The following is a 19,925-nucleotide window of genomic DNA, read 5'->3' as shown; positions in this document are numbered from 1 at the left end:
ATGTTACAACCACTAGTTAAAAACACTGGGAAAGTTTCTCAAAACCTGAAAATAGAACTAGCATGTATCCAGCAATCCCACTCCTTAGCATCTATCCAAGAAAACCATAATTGGAAAAGACATATCCACTCCTATGTTCACTGCAGCACTATTTACAAGAGTTGGCGATGGAAGCAACCCAAATAGTCATTGACGAGAGGAATGATAGAGATTGGTACCCATGTAATGGAAATATTCTAAGCCATTAAACAGGTGGAACCATGCATTGGCAACAAGATGGATGGACCTAAGACTTATATACTAAGTGAAGTTAGTCAGTGAAAGAGACATCACACAGGAAATCACTTAGAGGTGGACTCTTAAAAGGATAAATGAACTTATTGTAGACCAGAAACAGACTCACAGATTTTAAAGACAAATTTACTGTACCAAAGGACAGGTGGGGTGGGGCGGCGGGTGGACTGGGGGTTTGGGATTGGCATGTGCACACTGTGGGTATGGAATGACTGGCCAACAGGGACCGCTACATAGCACAGGGAACTCTGCCCAATATTCTGGGACAATCTATATGGGGAACGAACCTGAAAAGGAATGATGTGTGTATATGTATAAGTGGATCACTTTGTTGTACAGCAGATTATCGCAATGTGGTAAATCAACTCTAACATCAAGACAACTTGAAAACATGAAAAATAGGGATTCCATCATGGTGCAGCGGAAACAAATATGACTAGGAATGATGAGGTTGCAGGTTCTATCCCTGGCCTCGCTCAGTGGGTTAAGATCCTGCACGTCCATGAGCTGTGGTGTAGGTCGCAGAGGCAGGTTGGGTCTAGGACTGTGGTGTAGGAGCAGCTACAGCTCTGATTGAACACCTAGCCTGGGAACCTCCAAATGCTGCGGGTGTGCGGACTAAAAAAAAAAAAAAAAAAAAAAAAAAAAACAGACAAAAAAAAAAATAGATAAATCACGAAAAATAAACCTTATGAGTTAGAAGACATTCTATTATCAATTCATACACAACACTCCCCTCTGGCAAAGTGGCAGCAAGATTGTTGGGTTCCTGTCCCAACTACGTGCTGACGGGCAGAGTCAAGCTGAGAATGTCTGAGCCATGGATTTTACATTTACATAAGGAAGAAAACTGTCTGCCTTGTTGCTGCAGAGAGGTGAGGATCATCGTACTTCATACTTTGAAGTCTAAAAATCACTACCTGAATGTCAACTTGGGATTTTATATCGCCACTTTGCTTGCAAACCTTGAGGGCAAGAGTTGTCCTAATGCTTCACTCGACTTCTACCAATGCTGGTCATTGAGGTGCAATCAATAAGTTATTGTGAAGGGAGAAGGAGTGAATGTAAGAGAATAAGTGTGATCTGATAATGATGAGACGTGAACAGACTTGAAACAAAATTTTTTGGTCTTTTTGCCATTTTCTTGGGCCGCTCCTGCAGCATATGGAGGTTCCCAGGCTAGGGGTCGAATCAGAGCTGTAGCCGCCAGCCTACGCCAGAGCCACAGCAACGCGGGATCTGAGCTGCATCTGCAACCTACACCACAGCTCATGGCAACGCTGGATCCTTAACCCACTGAGTGTGGCCAGGGATCGAAGCCACAACCTCATGCTTCCTAGTTGGATTCATTAACCACTGAGCCACGATGGAATCTCTCCTGTATTGCATATTTGAAATTTGCTAAGAGTGGCTCTTCGGTATTATCACCAAGAAGGAGAAGGAGAGAAAGAAGAAGGAAGAGGTGGAAGAGCAGTGAGAGGAGGAAGAAAAAAGGGAAAAAGGGAAGGAGGAGGAAATGGTTCCTGTGTGGGGTCACAAATACGTTAATTAGCTTGATCGAGGTGATCATTTCACAATATATACATATATTAAAACATCAAGTTGTATACCTTAAATATATACAATTTTATTTATTTATTTATTTTTGGTCTTTTCCAGGGCCGGATGCACGGCATATGGAGGTTCCCAGGCTAGGGGCCAAATCGGAGCTGCAGCCACGGCCTACGCCAGAGCCACAGCAACATGGGATCCGAGCCCCGTCTGCGACCTACACCACAGCTCACGGCAACGCCGGATCCTTAACCCACTGAGTGAGGTCAGGGATTGAACCCACAACCTCATGTTTCCTAGTCGGCGTTAACCAGTAGAGCCACGACAGGAACTCCTCATTTGTCTTTAATAAACAGGGTTCTGCAGTTGCTACCTGCTGGAAGCTGTGCAGTTCCCAATGATTCTTTAATTGCTTTTTATTTGTGGCAGCCACAGGCCCCAATCCCCTGGATGTAGGTGATTGGACTAGGAGGTTATCACCTGACCTTCTGAGGTCAATCTATTTCTCCCTCATGGGACGCTGCAGAGAACGAAATTCTGGCCTGGGGCTGACTCTTTAATGAGAATGATGGGGACCTGTGTGCTATGAAAAGGTTTTTACCGGAGAAAATGAGAAAGCTGGTCATCGGACTGGGTCTGATAACAAGAGACACCCCATAGTGGTGTGGAGAGAGACCACAGAGTGGCCTGAATAAAAAGAATTATTAACCATAACAGGGGGCTGAAATAATGAGGAATTGGCTGCTGGGTATGAAGAATCACAGAAGAACAGAGGAAGAGCAGAAGTAAGGAGCAGCCACTACCCCTGGGGCTGAAATCTGGTGCCTGAAGAAAAGGCTCCCCTCAGGACTAGACCTAGATGCTATTGGCCTTGAGTCACTCCAAGGAAAAAGCAAAGGAAACGCCATGGTTCCATAGCAGCGGAACTTGCGGGAAACGCACCCTCTTATTTTCAGGCAACTGTTTCAATGCTAGAAACCACCAGGCACTGGGGGCAGCAGGGTTTTAGAGGAGGCCAAGGAGGAGACAGGACCACCGGCTGACCGGAGAGCTGAACCTGGCAAATCAGAGGCTTCTCACCCTCCTGTCTTTGGAACATGCACCCCGCCTGCCTTTCCCGCGCTGTAAGCTGCCTCAAGTCCACAGCTTTGGGAGAGTAACGTGTAGCGGAGGCCGTCTGGACATACACGTCTGACTCCACTTTAAACCTCTATATATGGTTTTAAGATTCTGGCAGGCGGCGGTGGAGATCTACTTGGCCCCTCGGCAGCCCAAGATAAACCTCCTAAGTTCCCTTGCTTATTAAACCTGCACCTACCAGTCTGGAGTGGTTTGCCTCTTTCTTCCATATCTCCTTCCTCTCCATGTACAAGGGGGCCAGTTTCACGGGAAACTCCTGAGGGAGGAACCAGCAGGTGCAAGAAGAGGTTGCTGGGACAGCGGCCGCTGGCCGCTGCACGCCGTCAAGCACAACAGGCTCCAGGCACTAGAAAAGCTGTGTGTCCCGCAGCCATCCGGTGCCAGGATTGCTGCCAGCAAAGCCGGGAGCCAGACTTGGAGCCGACGCATGCGCCTGTGCTCCAAGTGTTTGCTTGGCGCTGTCGAGTCTGCGCTTGAGAACCAGAAAAACTCCTTTCCTCCTGCAATGCCTCTCTTGCACCCTCTACTGACAAAACTGAACATCGCACCAGCTGGAAAAAATTTCAAGGACCCAGATCCATTTCTTGGTCTAAGCATTGAAGGGAAAACGGTGCTGAGATGAGTCCAGCTGGTCTTCAGGGAGAGCATAAAGCTAAACAAAAATCCATCACATATCCATATGGAGACTGACAACCCAATAGAAAGACACAGATACAGAGAAGCACAGAGAAACAGAAAGCGGAAAGTGGAGGTGAGAAATAGTCAAGGGGCCTGATGACGTTTGCTGTCCTTCTGGTGGCCCCGCTGTATCCCTGTCCTTTGGTTGTTGTCTTTTTTTTCTCATTTTATTTTATTTTTTTAATTGAAGTGTAGCTGACTGATAACACTTTGTTAGTTTCAGCTATACAGCAAAGTGACTCAGTTATCTTTTCAGATTATTTTCCATTAGATATTGAATATAGGTCACTGTTCTATACAGTGAATTCTGTTGCTTATCAATTTTTTGTATAGATTTTTGCTCTTTTTAACAAATGCTTCCTTTTTTGTCAGTTTAAACTAGTTTGTGCCGGCTTCAAGGTCTGCAACAAAAGACATCCTAATCAACATGGGCTAGCATGAAGTAGTCAGTGAATTAAAATCTTAGATCATAATTTTATCATTGCTGAGTCCTTATAATAGATTACAGTAGTCTGTGTCTGCTGGAACTTTATCCTTTCTAGTTTTTGGAAACGCTCTTCCTTAGTAGAAACTTCTGTATTAAAAAAGTTAAAATTCTTTCCATTACATCCACTATTACGCAAAGTGGCATAGCTGGATTTCACTGGGCTTTGTTGTCCATTTTACCTGGACTTTTCCTCAGATTCCTTATTCGGATAAGTTCTTGGGAAAAAACCTACCAATTGAAATGTTAGAGCAAGGTTGTAAAGACTTCCTCATTAGTCTTATCTTTTTTAAAAAAATATTTTAATATAATGTCTTAAACGTGATTAGTACAATCCATCCAAGCCAATCATTTGAGCATGTTTTCTATGATCTTTCTCATAAAGTGTCTGCATTTTTCCATAACACAGTCTCACTTATGTCTGTCTAGTCATTCATTCTATGCTTTCATGTGGAGTGATTTATGCGGCAACTCATTTCTGCTAGTTCTTTTATATGGACTGTTTCGTGTTATTATTCCCCTCGGAGAAGTCAATTTATCAACCCGTCCTTTTGTTTACCTACTGTAGTTACGAGATTACTTTGCCTCTAACATCGTGAGTGACAGGGAACATGTCACCCAGGGATGCCATCTTCCGCCCTTTCCAGCAGCTGTTTTGTTACAAGGTTGCCAGTGGGTTTCAAAATCTCATGGCACATCTCTCATCTGATAATTTGTTTGGGTTTGAAGAAAGAAGCCTAGTTGTATTTTCATTTTAATTTAATTTTCAATTCTCAGGATCTGATTTTTTCTTCTTTCACCAAATTCTTTCTCTCTGCTTCATGTGTGACTTCATCTTATTTCTTAGTGCTTCTTATTATAGAATGCCCTGATCATTATGCATCCATAATGATGTTTGCATGAGCCATAGCAGTGACCCACTGAATCCACATTTCAAATTGAGAACTCTTGGAGTCATTGGAGCCAGCCACGGAGCCACCTCAGGCTTGCGGAGAGGCACCGTTTCATTAGAACCAGCAATAAAACCAATGCCTCACTCATTCCCCAGGCAGTGTAAGAGGGGGATTAGCTCCAAGAAAGAGAAAGAGCATTTGGCTTGTCCTTCTCTATTCCTATAAGACTGGGGGTCCTCCAAACACATCCACCAATGACCCAAGATGTGGTGATTGCCTTAACATTGCTCGCCAAGGCCACCTGTCACTGCTAGGATCTGGAAAAGGAGAAGGTAGATGAAGAGGAGAAAGAGTGTTGGGACCTTGGTTAGGTATCCAGGGTGAGGGAAGAGCCATTTGACTGGCAATCAAGGATGAAGCTGGGGTGGGGGGTTTGGAGTGGGGAAGATTCTTGATAGCCAGTTTGCTAAAACTCGTCTGGGCAATCTCAAATATGGCACAAATGAACCTATCTACAAAACAGAAACAGACTCACAGACATAGAGAACAGACTTGTGGTTGCCAAGGGAGGGGAGAGAGGGAATGGGATGGATGAGGAGTTTGCGGTTGGGAGATGCAGAGTATTCCATTTAGAATAGATAAGCAATGAAGTCCTGCTGTACAGCACAGGGAACTATATCCAATCTCTTGGACAGAGCGTGACAGAAGATAGCATGAGAGAAAGAATGTGTGTGTGTGTGGTGTGTATCAATAACTGGGTCACTACGCCATAGAGCAGAAATTGACACAACACTGTAAATCAACGACTCTAATAAAAATAAAATTAAATTAAAAAAAAAACTAGGATGGGCTGGCCAAAACAAGCCAAGAATGATTCCTAGTTGAAGAGGGCTCAGAGGAGCCTGACTAAAGTTTGGTCAAGTTTGAGAGTTCTTGCCACACCCCAAGCAAAGACACTGGACCCACTTGGCAAGCCTGACCCAGAGGGATGGTAGGAAGGCTCTGGATTGAATGTGAATTGAAGTTTGAAACAAACAGGACTGATTCTGAACTGAACTGAGATTTCGGTAACTGTCAGTTATTAAAACAAAGTTCAGGAATTGAACTGCAATATCATTACTGGAGCCAGCTACCCAGAGAGCACAGAAGGGTGGGTCCAAGAACTGCTGGTAGCATCGCTAGACAGAGCAGGTCCTCGAAGAATGAGATTGAAGGAAAATCTGAGCATGACCTGAGCAGGATTCTCAGGAAAGCCCTTCCCCAAGTGGCAGGCGGATAAAATCCCCTGAGATGTCCAGGGATTGCTGCCAGCTGCTGGATGCTGCGGTGGACAACTAGGGTTCCAGAACCATGAGTCTCTAACCTGGAGGAGTGCCCCATCTAGTGGCGGAAACACCTAACACAGGATGAAAGGTAAGCGTGCAGTGCCCTGGGACAGACAGGCCGAAGGAAGGTCTGGAGGGACGGTAACCAGCCCAGCTAAATGTCGTCCATACCTCCTACAACACTTCCCACGCAGACAGGAACGGTCTGCTGCCACAAAGGCCCTTGGAATCAGCGATCTCCCAGCTTTAGCCCAGCAAGGAGCCAAACCATGAGGTGCAGACAAGCATGGAGTGCCCGTATGAAAGAATACTTTGCTTACAGCCAGGCGGGCTCCACAGGTGGACTGTAAATCTGAGAAATAGGAAGCCTGACGCCATGGGCTCTGAGGAGGCATCACATAGTGTGGGTATGATGACAGCGGCCGCAGATGCTGCAGACAGTTCCAGACAGAGGCTTCAAGCTGGCAGAAAACCAGAGGGCTGAATGCACTTTATCAGGTATATCCCCATGCATCTAGAACTCCACAGTCTGAAACTTTATATTGAGATCAGCACATCCATATAAATCTGCATCTATATTTTTTTCAAGTTGAATTTCTTTCTTTCTTTCTTTCTTTCTTTCTTTCTTTCTTTCTTTCTTTCTTTCTCTTTTTAGGGCCACATTCGCAGCATATGGAGGTTCCCAGGCTAGGGGCCGAATCGTAGCTGTAGCTGGTGGCCTACACCACAGCCACAGCAATGCAGGATCCAAGCCCATCTGCAACCTATACCACAGTTCACGCAAGGTTGGATCCTTAACCCACTGAGCAAGGCCAGGGATTGAACCTGTGTCCTCAGGGATACTTGTCAGATTCATTAACCACTGAGCCACGATGGGTACTCCTCAAGTTGAAGTTTGATGGTCCTTTCAATGAAATGGGAAAAATAAGAACACACTTTAATGGGTTGTTTGATTGAATAAATGAGATAATACAGTCAGTTCTGTTGTAATACTTACTTTGAAAGTAGGAATTTGGTCCAATGCAAATCGGCTTGTGAGGGGAAATTTTGAGCATCATGCAAATTGCACATTTGATTATGCAACTCTTGCATGAGGAGTACTAGGTGCACACAAAAAACCACACCCAGATGAATCAAGCTGCAAAGGAACACACAAAACACACATGCACATACCTCAAACATCTGCCAGCTGCCTCGGCGCCCCATGTGTATTATGAGCCACACCCAACCGTCTTGGTAGGACTGTCTATCCAATTTCAGAAAATCTCTCGTTCTCCTTTTTCACAATAACCCACAACCTTCCAACACCCACTTCCACAATCAAACTCCAAGTCTGTTTCAAAGTAAAATACTGCGTTTATTGTAGTGTTTACAGATGTCTTAACCACGTAATGCATATAAAACCATGCTACAATGTTCACCGAGTTCCTCTCCATTTATTTCTGTTTGCCACTAAGTTCTTAAGGGTTGTGTGCCCAGCCTTATTTTGTCCCATAAGCCCTGTGGTTGCACAATTTTGCAGAGTGGTGATTTTTTTAGAAATTAGTATGTCATGCTGTAGAAGAACGGACTGTATGTAGACTGCTCATGGTAGTCTTTAATAAATGCCAGTGGTTATTATTATGGCGATAACAATTATTGAAACTCGGGGGCTTGAATAACACTTGGCCTTTTTTCCCAAAGCTCTTTCCCAATTATGAATTCACTTTTATCCTCATGCTTTGCATGTGGATTACTTTTCCTATTATTACCTAAAAGAAAATCCAAATCCAGGTAAGCCATTTGCCCAAGATCACATAACCAAGACTTAGAAAGTAAGGGCTGTGCCTGGCTTTCAAATTTCTTAAGAGAAATACAGATGACTTCTAAATCTACACCAAACTTTGTAAAGCAAAATGTGCATAAGAGTGTGGGCGTTCGGGAGTCACAGAGGGATAGGAGAGCGAGCATTCCATCATGAAAGAATCCTTGAAAGGTGAATGGGAATGTGGAAAGAAAGTGGGCAGAGAGGAAAAAATTGCAGGATAGGGACGATTCAGTGAATAGCAGCGGATCTCAAACTCACATGTCTACAAGGGCCAAGCAAATAACAGAAAGGAGTGAAATGCTCCAGGTGTAAACACTTAGGAAGGTAGGGCCCACGGTACACTCAGGTCCCACCAAAGGGGTGGCCTCTAGGGAGCTCTAACCAAAAGAGCCACGCCTAAGGAGTGATCCAGCATCTGATTTTTTTTTTTTTTTTTTTTTTTTTGGTCTTTTTGCCATTTCTTGGGCTGCTCCCGAGGCATATGGAGGTTCCCAGGCTACAGGTCTAATTGGAGCTGCAGCCACCGGCCTATGCCACAGCCACAGCAACGCGGGATCCGAGCCGTGTCTGTGACCTACATCACAGCTTACGGCAACGCCGGATCGTTAACCCACTGAGCAAGGCCAGGGACCTGAACCCACAACCTCATGGTTTCTAGTCGGATTTGTTAACCACTGCGCCATGACGGGAACTCCCCAGCATCTGATTTTTAAGAGAAGCAGAAATTTCAGATTCCATGGGAAATTCCTAGGTTTAAAAAAAAAAAAAAGTTTAATTGCTGTCAAGTTTCTAAACATCAGCCACTAATTAAAAAACACAAAACACTTCTCAGGTCAAGATAACACATCCACAGGCCAGATACAGTCCATGGGCGGCCAGTATTCAACCTCTTGTGACCTGCAAGGCAATGCTCAGGTCTAGGGCGCAGAAGCAAAGACGACTGAACACTGACGGACACAAAATATCTTATTTATTGTCAATTTCTGCAAAGACACATGTAAGCAACAAAATATACATTTGTCGACCTTTAGAATTTGTTTTATACATTAACAAATACAATATGCTACCCTAGCAATAAATTAAATGTACACTATTTACATGACCTAGGCAGTCAGGGGTCTACAAATCACCTCCTCACCAAGAGGAAAAACAGAAAAGTCATCATTACACAGGTCATCGTTTCCAAGCTACACTTCTGGGGTTCTAGCACACAGAGGCATCTCGTCACAATTAAACGGCAGCACTCCGGGCTGCAGTGCGGAAGGACCACGCCCGAGACAGGGGAGAGCTGGCACACATGCTGAGGAGTGGGAAGGGGGGATGGGACCCTTCCAGCGGAAATGTCACAAAATCAGAAATGATGGCATCTACATTCCAGTCCTTCCAGCCAAACATCCTCTCCCCGGGGCTGACAATGTATAGGACGGGGCCGCTGCCCCCACGGCCTCTCACTAGGCAGGACTTCACTGTCCTCAGCCTTCGTGGGACTTGCCTCCTTCCTCCCAAAGGGGCTCATGGCCCAGCTGAAAGGAGGGAGATGTGGGATTGGGGCGGGCAAGGCGCTGGTGGGAAAATAGCTAGCAGAGCCTAGCAGAATGCCCAGCCGGGCCCCAAGGTTGCAGGGACAGCCCTGGCAAACTGCTGATTCACCCTGCCTCTGAGAAAGGGGTCCCTAGAGGCCAGGGGGAGGGGGCAGGAGCCATGGGGTCCCTGCAGGCCACCAAGAGCCATAAGATCTACTTGAACTCTGGCCAGTCTCCCACGACAACAGACCTGTCTCTGTTGACTGAGAATTGAATGAAGGTAGTGTTTGGATTGGCACCTTAAACAATCAGGCCTAGGTTTTCACCTTTGTTTAAGGGTGAGGGACAAAGAGCTTTCTTGTATCGCTTTTCCTCTTAATGCAAAAATAAAGGAAAGTGAGGTCGGGTTCACTGCCTCTTTGGCCTGACCTCCACCCCCATTACAGACAAAGGCTGAAGAATGGATGTCACTGGAACAGTCTCCTGGAAGCTCGTTCCTTCCCTCTTTTTTTTGCCCCCAGCTACATCCCAGACCCCAGGGCTCTCATGGACAACATCTCAGAGAGCATCTTTCCTGATAAAAGAAGCAAGACAGAGGCCCACCAGCACCTAGGCGGCTGACACCTCCCAGCCAGTGTCAAGGCACCAGTTACCTGGCCTCTTCCCAAACTCAAGGCCCCAGGAAATGCAGCACCCCCACAGGTGGTGACAAAAACAGACCTCTGGATCGTGAGTTCTCATCCCAGCTCTGCCACTAGCTGACTACGAACCTCGAGCAAGCTGTTCTCCCTTTGCTGGAGCTGAAGTTTCTCATCTGGAAGATGAAACGGTTGGATGCGATGCTAAAAGGGGCCCAGAAGGCTTGGACGTGGAGATGAAGCTGACAAGGCTGAACCATAGACTAGTTTTCCAGAAACACCATTTCCATTCATGAGCATAGACAGAAACGCTGGCTAAGACCTTCTCTCTTGAGCTCTTTTTGTATCTGTTTTTAAGCATCAAGTCACCAGAGGTATGTGGGTGCCCTACAGAGCCTGAAAAGTAGAGCTTCTTCTGTGAGTCACGCAGGTCCCAGAGCCAGAGACACTTCTCCTGGGGGACGCCTCAAAAACCAGTAAGAGCACCGCAGGATGAGCCTAGTCGCAAGGACCAGTGAGGCTGGAGCAACCGCTGAGCCCCAAGACCAGCTGGGGCAATAAAAGGAAAGACATTTTAGAGGAAAGCAGATGCACAAGGGGTGCGAAGGAAGCAGCCTCCTGGACCCAGGCTGCCTGTTTTGTGGTCCAGAGGGATGAGGGAAACTGGCCTGTCCCTGTCCTCCGCCTCCCCTTTAGCCCTGGGACCTGAGGTGGGGGCTGGTCCTGGACACTCTGGAAGCCACAGGATGAACTTTCTAGGTGTGATGAGGCAGAACCCAAGGGAGAGACATTTCAGATCCTGCCAGGAGCACGCCATTAGCAAACAGAGGGTAGAGGCCACTCTAAGGTCAGTTTCTGGGGGGGCCACCTATGCCTCTCACACACCTCGCCATCCTGGCCGCTGGGTGTGGGGGTTGCAGGGCAAGCAGCCAGAGCATTGGGGAAGGTAGATAGAAGGTTCCCAAGTAGCACAGAACGGGGACAACCTGAAAACCCCAGACGACCCCTAAACCACGACAAACACAGCACAGCACAACCACCAGGCAGCTGTAAATACCAGCTACCCAGAGACGCGAGCCAGAACCTGGAACAGTTTTTAAAGAAATGCATTTTGACCTTTCAAGTTCCTTCAGAAACCCAGCCAACAGAACGCTGCCAGAATCCGCGGGCCTCATTCCAGCAGCGGGTGCTGCTACAGGGATTTTTAATAAAAGCTAAACAGACATTGGTTGACCTGCTAACTAGAATCAATCTTACCAGGCTAGTACTTGAAGGAACCATATTTTCCAGAAAGTATGAGGGGAGAGGTCCACCCAAGGCTGCAAACTGGGTCCCACAAAGTCCACGTGCGTTGGGGATGCAGGATCAAGGTTTTTGCTCTAACAGTAAAAGCAATGGGGCAACTGCCACATCCGTCAAAATCGAGAGTAACATTTACATGTCCTGCCTTGGGAATAGGCCCAGATCCCAAGGCGAATAAAGCATTTGGTTGGAAATTTTTATCGCATGCTCATTAAAGCAGGAGCCCGGCCTGTGTCAGCCTGGCAGCCCCATGTCACTGAGGCCCCGTATGTACTTGGAGCTGTAGCACCTCAAGGGTCTGCTCTTCAGACTTTGTTTACCTTGGAAGATGCCTTGCCTGACACCCCACCACTGCCAGGCAGCGGAAATGACCTATCACACCGCAGACTCAGACGGGGGAGAAGGAAGGATGGGGCCGCTTCCCAGAGTGTGAGCTGGCTCAGCCCCGCCAAGGTGGCTCTGGCTAAGGGTATAGGCAACAAGTGGTGTCTGAACGGCACCCAGCTAGGGCCCAGGGTGCAGGAATCCCACCAACGTGACAGCTGTCTACAGACCTGTGGCTGGAGAGGGGAACACGAAGATTTGGGGTGGGGGCTGAGGAGCAAGCCCTGGTAGGGCCCAAAGGGCTTGGTAGCTAGAAAGAGCCCCCTGCCCCACAAGGCAGCACTGGGCCCCCTACAGAGGCCAGGCATCGAAACTGCTCCTTCCCCACACGTAGCTTGACCAACCTGACCAGTCATGCCCCACCTCAGCTCTAGGGCCCTCACCTAAGTCAGAGGCCGAAGTAACTCTTGTGCCTCCCAAGAACCTCCACGACCGGCAGAGACCTGAATCCCAGCCCAGCCCTCAGCCCTGAGGTTTCCCTTGGTCCCAGCTGCTGCCTTTCCCTGAATTCCTTCCCACTCCTGTGCCCACCTCTTCACGGCAAAAGTGTCTGCTCACAGGGTAGAGACCAGTGGCGCCTCCCAGAGCCACCACATAGGCCTGCAGGAAATGAGGCCATCCAGGAAGAGCCTAATGCCCAGCTGGGTCTCAGCTTCAACTGGCCACGCAGCTCGAGACACACGGACAACAGGGATGGAGGCAGCCTGGGCCTGAGGTCGGCAGATGGGTAAGAAGCTCCCAGCACAGACGCAAACAGACATTTGGGAGCTCCGGACACGTGGGAGCAGCAGGACCAATTTTTATCAGGACGCCTTCCAGAACAGCAACCAACTGGGGCTCCTAGAAAGGTGCCCCTTCTACCACCACTAAATGCCTTTGCCGTGGCCACAGCCTCCTGCCTACCACGTCCAGGACACGGTGTCGCCTCTCCCCAGGGCACAGTGCCTGCTGTCGGCCTCTGCTGCCCGCCTCACCATTCTCTCTGCCTCTCTGGTCTCTGACGGGCCCCAGGTACCCCCTTGCCCAACTCATCCCCTTGCAGACAAAACATGATGACAAGTGACCCAGACACACAGCACATCGGGTGGTCAGGAGCAGGGGGAGCCCGGAGGCATGAGGCCTGGTCCGGAGATGGGGAAGTGCTGGCGGGGATGGGCTGTGGCCAGCCTGGGACCCTGGGATAGACCACTGGTCTGGTGGGCAGGTGGCCAGTGGAGAAGCAGGCCTGTGACAGAGTAGTGGACGGCACCCCCAAACTGCTGGAATAGGAGCCTTCTCCGAGACAGAATCGGGGCTTCCCTGGAAAAGACAAGGAGAGTGGAGAGGATGAGCAGTCAGTAGGTAATGCAGGGAGGAGACGGCGCGCCCGTAGCCATCGCACACTGAACACGTTTGGGACCGGAGGCTGCCAGATACAAGGGTTCAGACCTTCTACGGCCTGAGAAGTTGGGCCTAAACGTTACTTTGGTGAACAAGGCACCTTGAGCACATGACGGGAGTTGGAGTGGGTGTCAACATTCCCGTTTTCATACATGAGAGTCACATGATGGGGGCTCAGCTGTGACCCTCCCCTTGGTTCCACATGTGACTCATACCCCTGGGAGCCCCAAGGCAGGGAGGCTGGGAGGTCAGATGGGTCTCTAGCAACTTCCTCAGCAGGAGGCCCGGCCTTGGCGATGGAGAGCGGGACCCATGGCCTGCTCTGCTGAAAACCTCGCCCCCGCCCCCAGCCGAGGCTGGGCGCAGGGTCCCCCTTGGACTCGTCTCGCACATCATTTAGGGAATCAGGGCATCTCTGCATGCACAGGGAGGACGTGTCTAAAGACACACAGAAGGAGAGGCTGCCAAAATGCGGAGGCCAGGAGGCCAACTGAGGAAGGAAGGCTCTGGGCTGCTGCCCTCCACCTGCTGGAATGAGCAAATCTGGCCCCGTCCTAACAAGCAACCCTTCCCATCAGCACCCAAGGCCGTCTGCCCTCTTGCCCACCCAGACCTGGACCCCTTCACAGAGGCTCTGCGGAAGAGGTGACAGGCCCTCCCCAGAGATCAGCACCTCTCAGGCCACTTTCAGGTTATCAGGCCACCAGTACCCAGACCTTAGTGACACGCCTTCCCTCGTGGCCGCAGCAGGACCAACCCTTGACCCACCTTTGACAAGCGAAGGACTCCTCTTTCCCATTAGTGACCCTGTTTCAAGAAAAATCCATACAAGAGTTTTCAGTAACTAGACGTAATCGCAGCTTCTGTACGTTCAGCGCTCAACACTCCAGGGAGCCCAGGAAGGGGCATGAGGCCCCAGAAGCCAACAGTTCCCAGCCCGCTATGGGTGTGGTTCCAACACAGGAAGTGTTGCAAAGGTGGCTGGTGACCCCCGGGCTGATGCCTGCACCATGTGGGGAGCAGCATCACCCCCAGATCCGATCAGCACTTGCGTTCCCCAGATGTGAAGTGTGAGGGGCCCTCTTCCTCTCCCCCCAGGAAGGAGAGCCGGCTTCTGGAGGAGGATGGAATGTGGGGGGGGGGGGAAGCTCCCCCTGCTACCCCCAAGCCCCTATACCCTTACCGCACTGGAGCTGGCGTGGGTGAGCTTATCAAAGCGGAATTTCAGGTTTGACCTCGGGGAGTTTCTGCTTTTGACTTCTAGGAAAAAGAAGAATGCCCTTGAGAGAAAGGTGGAGATACAGAGGTTGGGCTGGGGGGCTGGATAGGGAGGCCAGGAGAAGGGGGGGCCTCCTCTCCACTAGGCACTCTAGCTGACTTGTTCATGAGCGCCAGCTCTTAAATTTTTAGAAATGTATCTGGTTGTTAAACAGGTTTTGTTTTTTTTTCCCCAATTATTTAAGCTTACAGTTCAATAAATTATTTTCATCAAAGGTAATAAATATTCAGAACGCATCACTTCCTAGTTATTTCCCTACATTTTACTATTATCTATTCTCCTCGGTTATTTACATCTATTATATCTGTCTGGTAGTTTGTTCTCAACTCCACATCACACTAGATGCTTGAGATTGGCCACGGCAGGAATACTCGCATCACAGAAATCAGCAAATGCTATGAGTCAGAGCTTAATTTACTGTCTTCTTGTCTATACTTAAGAAATCAGTGGGGAGGACTTCCCGTGCTGGCTCAGCGGTTAACGAATCCGACTAGGAACCATGAGGTTGCGGGTTCGATCCCTGGCCTTGCTTAGTGGGTTAAGGATCTGGCGTTGCCGTGAGCTGTGGTGTAGGTTGCAGACGCGGCTCGGATCCTGCATTGCTGTGGCTCTGGCGTAGGCTGGCAACTACAGCTTCGATTAGACCCCTAACCTGGGAACCTCCATATGCTGCAGAAGCGGCCCTAGAAATGCCAAAAATACAAAAAAAAAAAAAAAAGAAAGAAAGAAATCAGTGGGGAAAATATTAATATAAGATTAAACTTGAAAATGTGTTTGTCTATAGCCATTACATCACGAATAGCCCAAAAAGTAAAAGAATCCTCTTCCAGTATCTGATTCCACAAAGCAGGTGCTCCCAGCACTGACAAAATATTATCAATCCTCATTCATGTCAGAACTACATTTGTTCACCAGTTGAAACCTTCCATTTTCTACAGATACAAAGAGGGTGGGAAAATATCAATAGAAGCATTTTGTGAGAATCAATTGGCTCTGTGGGATTTATAGAGTTCTTCAACACAGCTGACATTTTAAGCCAGATAACTCTTTGTGGGAGGGGCTGCCCTGTCCGCTGTAGGAATGGTTAGCAGCTTCCCTGACCTCTGCCCGCTAGATGCCGGCAGCACACGTCCCTTCCACAAGCAAAATCAAAAATTCTTGGACCTGGAGTTCCTGTCATGGTGCAGGGGTTAACGAATCCGACTAGGAACCATGAGGTTGCGGGTTCGATCGCTGGCCTTGCTCAGTGGGTTAAGGATCCGGCATTGCTGTGAGCTGTGGTGTTGGTTGTAGATCCCGCGTTGCTGTGGCTCTGGTGTAGGCCGGCGGCTACAGCTCCCATTAGACCCCTAGCCTGGGACCCTCCATATGCCACGGAAGTGGCCCTAGAATAGGCAAAAAGACAAAAAAAAAAAAAAAAAAAAATTCTTGGACCTGGCAAATGTGCCCTGGGGGGCAACATCGCCCCCAGGTGAGACCCAGTGACTACACTACTGTCCTATTCCTGTTATTTAACAAATACTTCGGTTAACAGCTCCAACTCTCTTCTAACCGTAAGTTCATTTACTCTTCACACAACCAACCATATCTGGTAGGAACAAAATCATGCCATTTGCAGCAACATGAATAGAACTAGAGACTCTCCTCCCGAGTAAAGTCAGTCAGAAAGAGAAAGACAAATACCATACGATATCACTTATATCTGGAATCTCATATACGGCACAAAGGAACCTTTTCACAGAAAAGAAAACCATGGACTTGGAGAACAGACGTGTGGTTGCCAAGGGGGAAGGGGAGGCAGTGGGGTGGACTGGGAGCTTGGGGTAAACAGATGCATAATGTTGCCTTCGGGATGGATTAGCAATGGGATCCTTGCTGTGTCGCCCTGGGAACTCTGTCTAGTCACTTATATCGGAACATGTAATGTGAGAAAAAAGAATGTATACATGTAAGTGTAACTGGGTCCCCATGCTGTGCAGTAGAAAAAAAATATATATGTAAATAAATGATAAAAAAAAAGAAAAGAAACTATTCTGCTCCCACCCTCTTTCACTGGGGGAAACGGAAGCACAGAAAGACTCAGTAACTTGCCCAATGGCACATCCCTGGTAAGGGGGAAATCCAGGGTTTGGACCCAGACTCCAGAGTCCTGGCACACACTCAGCTGTGCTCCTTGCAGGGGAGCCCAAAGCTCTGATTTCCAGGCACCCCCAGGGCCCAGCGGTGCCTACACACCTCCGCTTGGATGCCCCTCAGGCTCCAACCCTTCCCGCTTCTCTGCCCGACTTTAGGGATCACAGAACCCTGAAAAGCCAGACTCCTTGCCTTCCCTGAGGCCCCACTACTGGGCCCGGACAATCCTTGAATCCACGTCCTTGTCCCATCGCCCCAGACACCCCCCAGATCTATGGCTCCATCACCCCTCACTGCCCACCGTGACCCCTCTCTGATCTCCCTCCTGCGCTGACTCCCCATCAATCCTTTCTGCTCAGCCAGCTGTAGCCGCCATCTCTCTCCTCTAGATGGCGCTTCTCTTCTTAAGAACTCTCAAGACTTAAGACCCTCCAATGGCTTCCACTGCTGGCAGGATAATGCAAAATCCTCACCAGAGTCCTGCGGTGGCCCCAGTCGGTTGCTCTAACCACTGTCTCCTCCTTCACATAGCCCCTCCACATAGCCCCTCCCCACCCTCCAGCTGCACTGAATCAGAACGTGGCCTCCGGATTCCCCCAGGAGGCGCCACTGCTGTTCCATCCACCTGTAACACTCTTCCCACCCCTTACACTGCAGGGTGGTCGTTGTGACAAAGGGGCTCTGGGTTGGTGACAGGGAGGGGTGAGATGTCAGAGCAAAGAGCTTCAGCTTTGGAATCACACAACCCCATCCCTGAACTCTCTGAGCCTCAGCAGCCACATGAATAAGGAGAGGATGAGAACACAGGCCTCTGACGAGGGATAAACAGATGCCCTACCTCTGCGGGACTGGAATGGAAACAGGCCAGTACACCTGGGACACAGGCCAAGCCACAGCCTGCCCCCTGTCGCCCACCCTGTGCATACCACCCACAGGACGCCACTGACCTGTGGGACTCCGGCTCATGATGACGGGGGTGGCGGATGCCCCCAGGCTGGGGCTCTCGCTGCTCGGGGACGGGCTGTAGACAAACACCTCCTGCTTGAAGGGTGAGGTTGTGGATGGCTGGCTGCTCTGGGGAGAGAGACGGGGTGAACAAGGCCAGCCCCAACCTCGGCAGGCCTGACACAGGCCCCTCCTCTCCCTCCCTCCCCCCCAGGCAGGTCCAAGGCAGCCGCCGACTCCCACTCCCCACTTAACACCTGCTCTTTGCCTCTGCTGCCTCCAACCCGACTCCAACCTCCTGCCCTACACCCCCACAAGTAACCCTCACCCAGCCCCATAGGGAGGGCTGATGGCTCTCTCCTCCAGCTGGAGACCCCATGGCAGGGACACCATTCAGTCTGGTCTCTGACCCCTGCTGCAGCTCCTAGGTCACCACTGCTCCCAGAGGGTGGAGACGGCTGACTGGACCCCCTCTTGCTGCCACACTTCCCCTTCTATCCGCAGACCAGGCTCTGCCCACAGTAGCTATTTTAAGAGCGAGCGGTATCTGGCTGGGCCCAGGGCGCCCCTCCCTGCTCCCCAGGGTCAGACAGGGCCACACCTACCCCACTGTCACACTCCTCTATGGCCTCGCCCTCCCCCGCCGTGCTGCTAAAGCTGCTGGTGCTGGAGGAGGAGCGGGAGATGTTGGCTCGGCCGTTCTCTTTCAACTTGATGAAGGGCCTGTAAGAACAGGAAGTCAGGCAGGCCCTGGTCACACATGGAGACACCTCCCCAGGCTCTCCCTGGGACTGAGGGCAGGTCAGGCCTAGCAGACCCACCCCCCACCCCATGCCCTTGCCCGTGGGCTTTTCTGTTCCAGAGAGTTCCAAGGCAAGAGTTGCTGGCTCTCAGCTTGCCTGGAGCAGAGTGCATATACAGCAGGTGGCTAAAGCCAGCCCCTCTCCCACCCCCACTCTCTTACTTCTCCTTGTTGGGGCAGATTTCCGGAGAGCTGGGGTTAGATGAGGTCTCAGATTTTATCTCTTGAGAAGAGTGTCCACCCTCTGGGGTCTTGGGGTTGCTGGATGCACTGTCACTGAGGAAATGAGGATGAAGAGGAGTGAGGCCATGGGGCCAGACCCCAATCCCCACCCCACCCGCAGGCCAGAGAAAGAGCCCTGACCAGCTCTCAGCACCATGGGCGCCGGTGGGGTCAGAGCCCCCCCTACCAGAGCACGGCCACCAGGACCTCCGTTGCCACTGGAGCCCGCCCCTGCCCCCAGACACTGCAGCAGACAACAGAAGGCTCTGCTCCATCAGGGGCTGCTCTAGGCTCCTGGTGAGAGTCAAGAGCTTCCATGTAAGAGTGCTGGCTTGATGCCCCCGAGCCCAAGTCCACCCCCCACCCAAGCTGGTCATCCCACCTGGCAGAGCTCCAGGTCCACAACAGGCCCCAGAGGGAACGGAGGGGGCCTGGGACATCCACCACTCGACAGGGAAAAAAACCAATGCACGTGGGGTCCTCGGGGTGCCGGCAGGGCCACCTGCTGCCTAACTCAGGGAACCCACTTCACAAAGACTGTAAAATGGGCTCCCTGGATCCGGGTGTGGAAGTGGCCCTGGTGCTGGGAGGGGGCATCTGGATAAGGGGGCCACTCACAGCCTGGGGCTCCAGGGTTTCTTCCTCCTCTAGTTTAACAAAACCCACTGATGCCCATTGTTTGCCCTGTGCCCGCTACTGGGGGCATGATGGCCCCATCCGCGGTGCACTTCTATTTTTATAACAGCTGTGCTGAAATCCACATGCAGTTCACCCATTTTTAAGGTGTGCGATTCAACGGTTTTTACTATATTCACAGGGTTGTGCAATCATCACCAAAATGTGAAGTTAAAATATTTCAGTCCTCCCCCCTAAAAACACTCTAGGACCTCCTCACAATCACTGCCCATTCTACCCCCACCTTCACCCCCGCCTGGGCCACTGGTCTACTTTCTGCCCCTCTGGGTTTGCCTGGGTGGACATTTCGCAGCAGTGGAATCACCCAGTACAGTGTGGTCTTTTTGCGAATGGCTCCTTTTACTCAGCATAGCGTTTTTGAGGCTCATATGTTTCTAAAAGGTATCAGTACGTCGCTCCTTTTTCTTGCAAAATAAGATTCCATTTTCTGGATATACCACATTGTATTT

The 19,925-nt window shown here is 50.0% G+C and overlaps 1 protein-coding gene and 1 long non-coding RNA gene across 26 annotated transcripts in view; both read right to left on the bottom strand.

Moving 5' to 3' along the window:
- The window catches only part of LOC110256084, a 152,398-nt gene extending 145,394 nt beyond the window's left edge, over nucleotides 1-7,004 (bottom strand). Inside the window, exon 1 of the long non-coding RNA XR_002337318.1 lies at nucleotides 3,164-7,004. This is a non-coding gene — a long non-coding RNA (uncharacterized LOC110256084). The remainder of the gene's footprint in view (nucleotides 1-3,163) is intronic.
- RAP1GAP2 (RAP1 GTPase activating protein 2) overlaps nucleotides 9,121-19,925 on the bottom strand; it is a 211,284-nt gene continuing 200,479 nt past the window's right edge. For 24 of the 25 annotated variants that reach the window (XM_021067635.1, XM_021067652.1, XM_021067642.1 and 21 more), the window contains 6 exons: nucleotides 18,721-18,834; nucleotides 18,362-18,479; nucleotides 17,759-17,885; nucleotides 14,583-14,659; nucleotides 14,168-14,206; nucleotides 9,121-13,318 (listed from right to left, as the gene is read on the bottom strand). In XM_021067635.1, the coding sequence (XP_020923294.1) occupies nucleotides 14,198-14,206; nucleotides 14,583-14,659; nucleotides 17,759-17,885; nucleotides 18,362-18,479; nucleotides 18,721-18,834 (445 nt within the window). In that variant the 3' untranslated portion in view covers nucleotides 9,121-13,318; nucleotides 14,168-14,197. The remainder of the gene's footprint in view (nucleotides 13,319-14,167; nucleotides 14,207-14,582; nucleotides 14,660-17,758; nucleotides 17,886-18,361; nucleotides 18,480-18,720; nucleotides 18,835-19,925) is intronic. The other variant, XR_002337315.1, reaches the window with a different exon arrangement.

Source organism: Sus scrofa, chromosome 12 (assembly GCF_000003025.6).
Source record: "Sus scrofa isolate TJ Tabasco breed Duroc chromosome 12, Sscrofa11.1, whole genome shotgun sequence".
NCBI classification, from domain to species: domain Eukaryota; kingdom Metazoa; phylum Chordata; class Mammalia; order Artiodactyla; family Suidae; genus Sus; species Sus scrofa.
The sequence above is the reverse complement of the archived record's forward strand: the minus strand, read 5'-3'. Positions and strand labels throughout refer to the sequence as shown.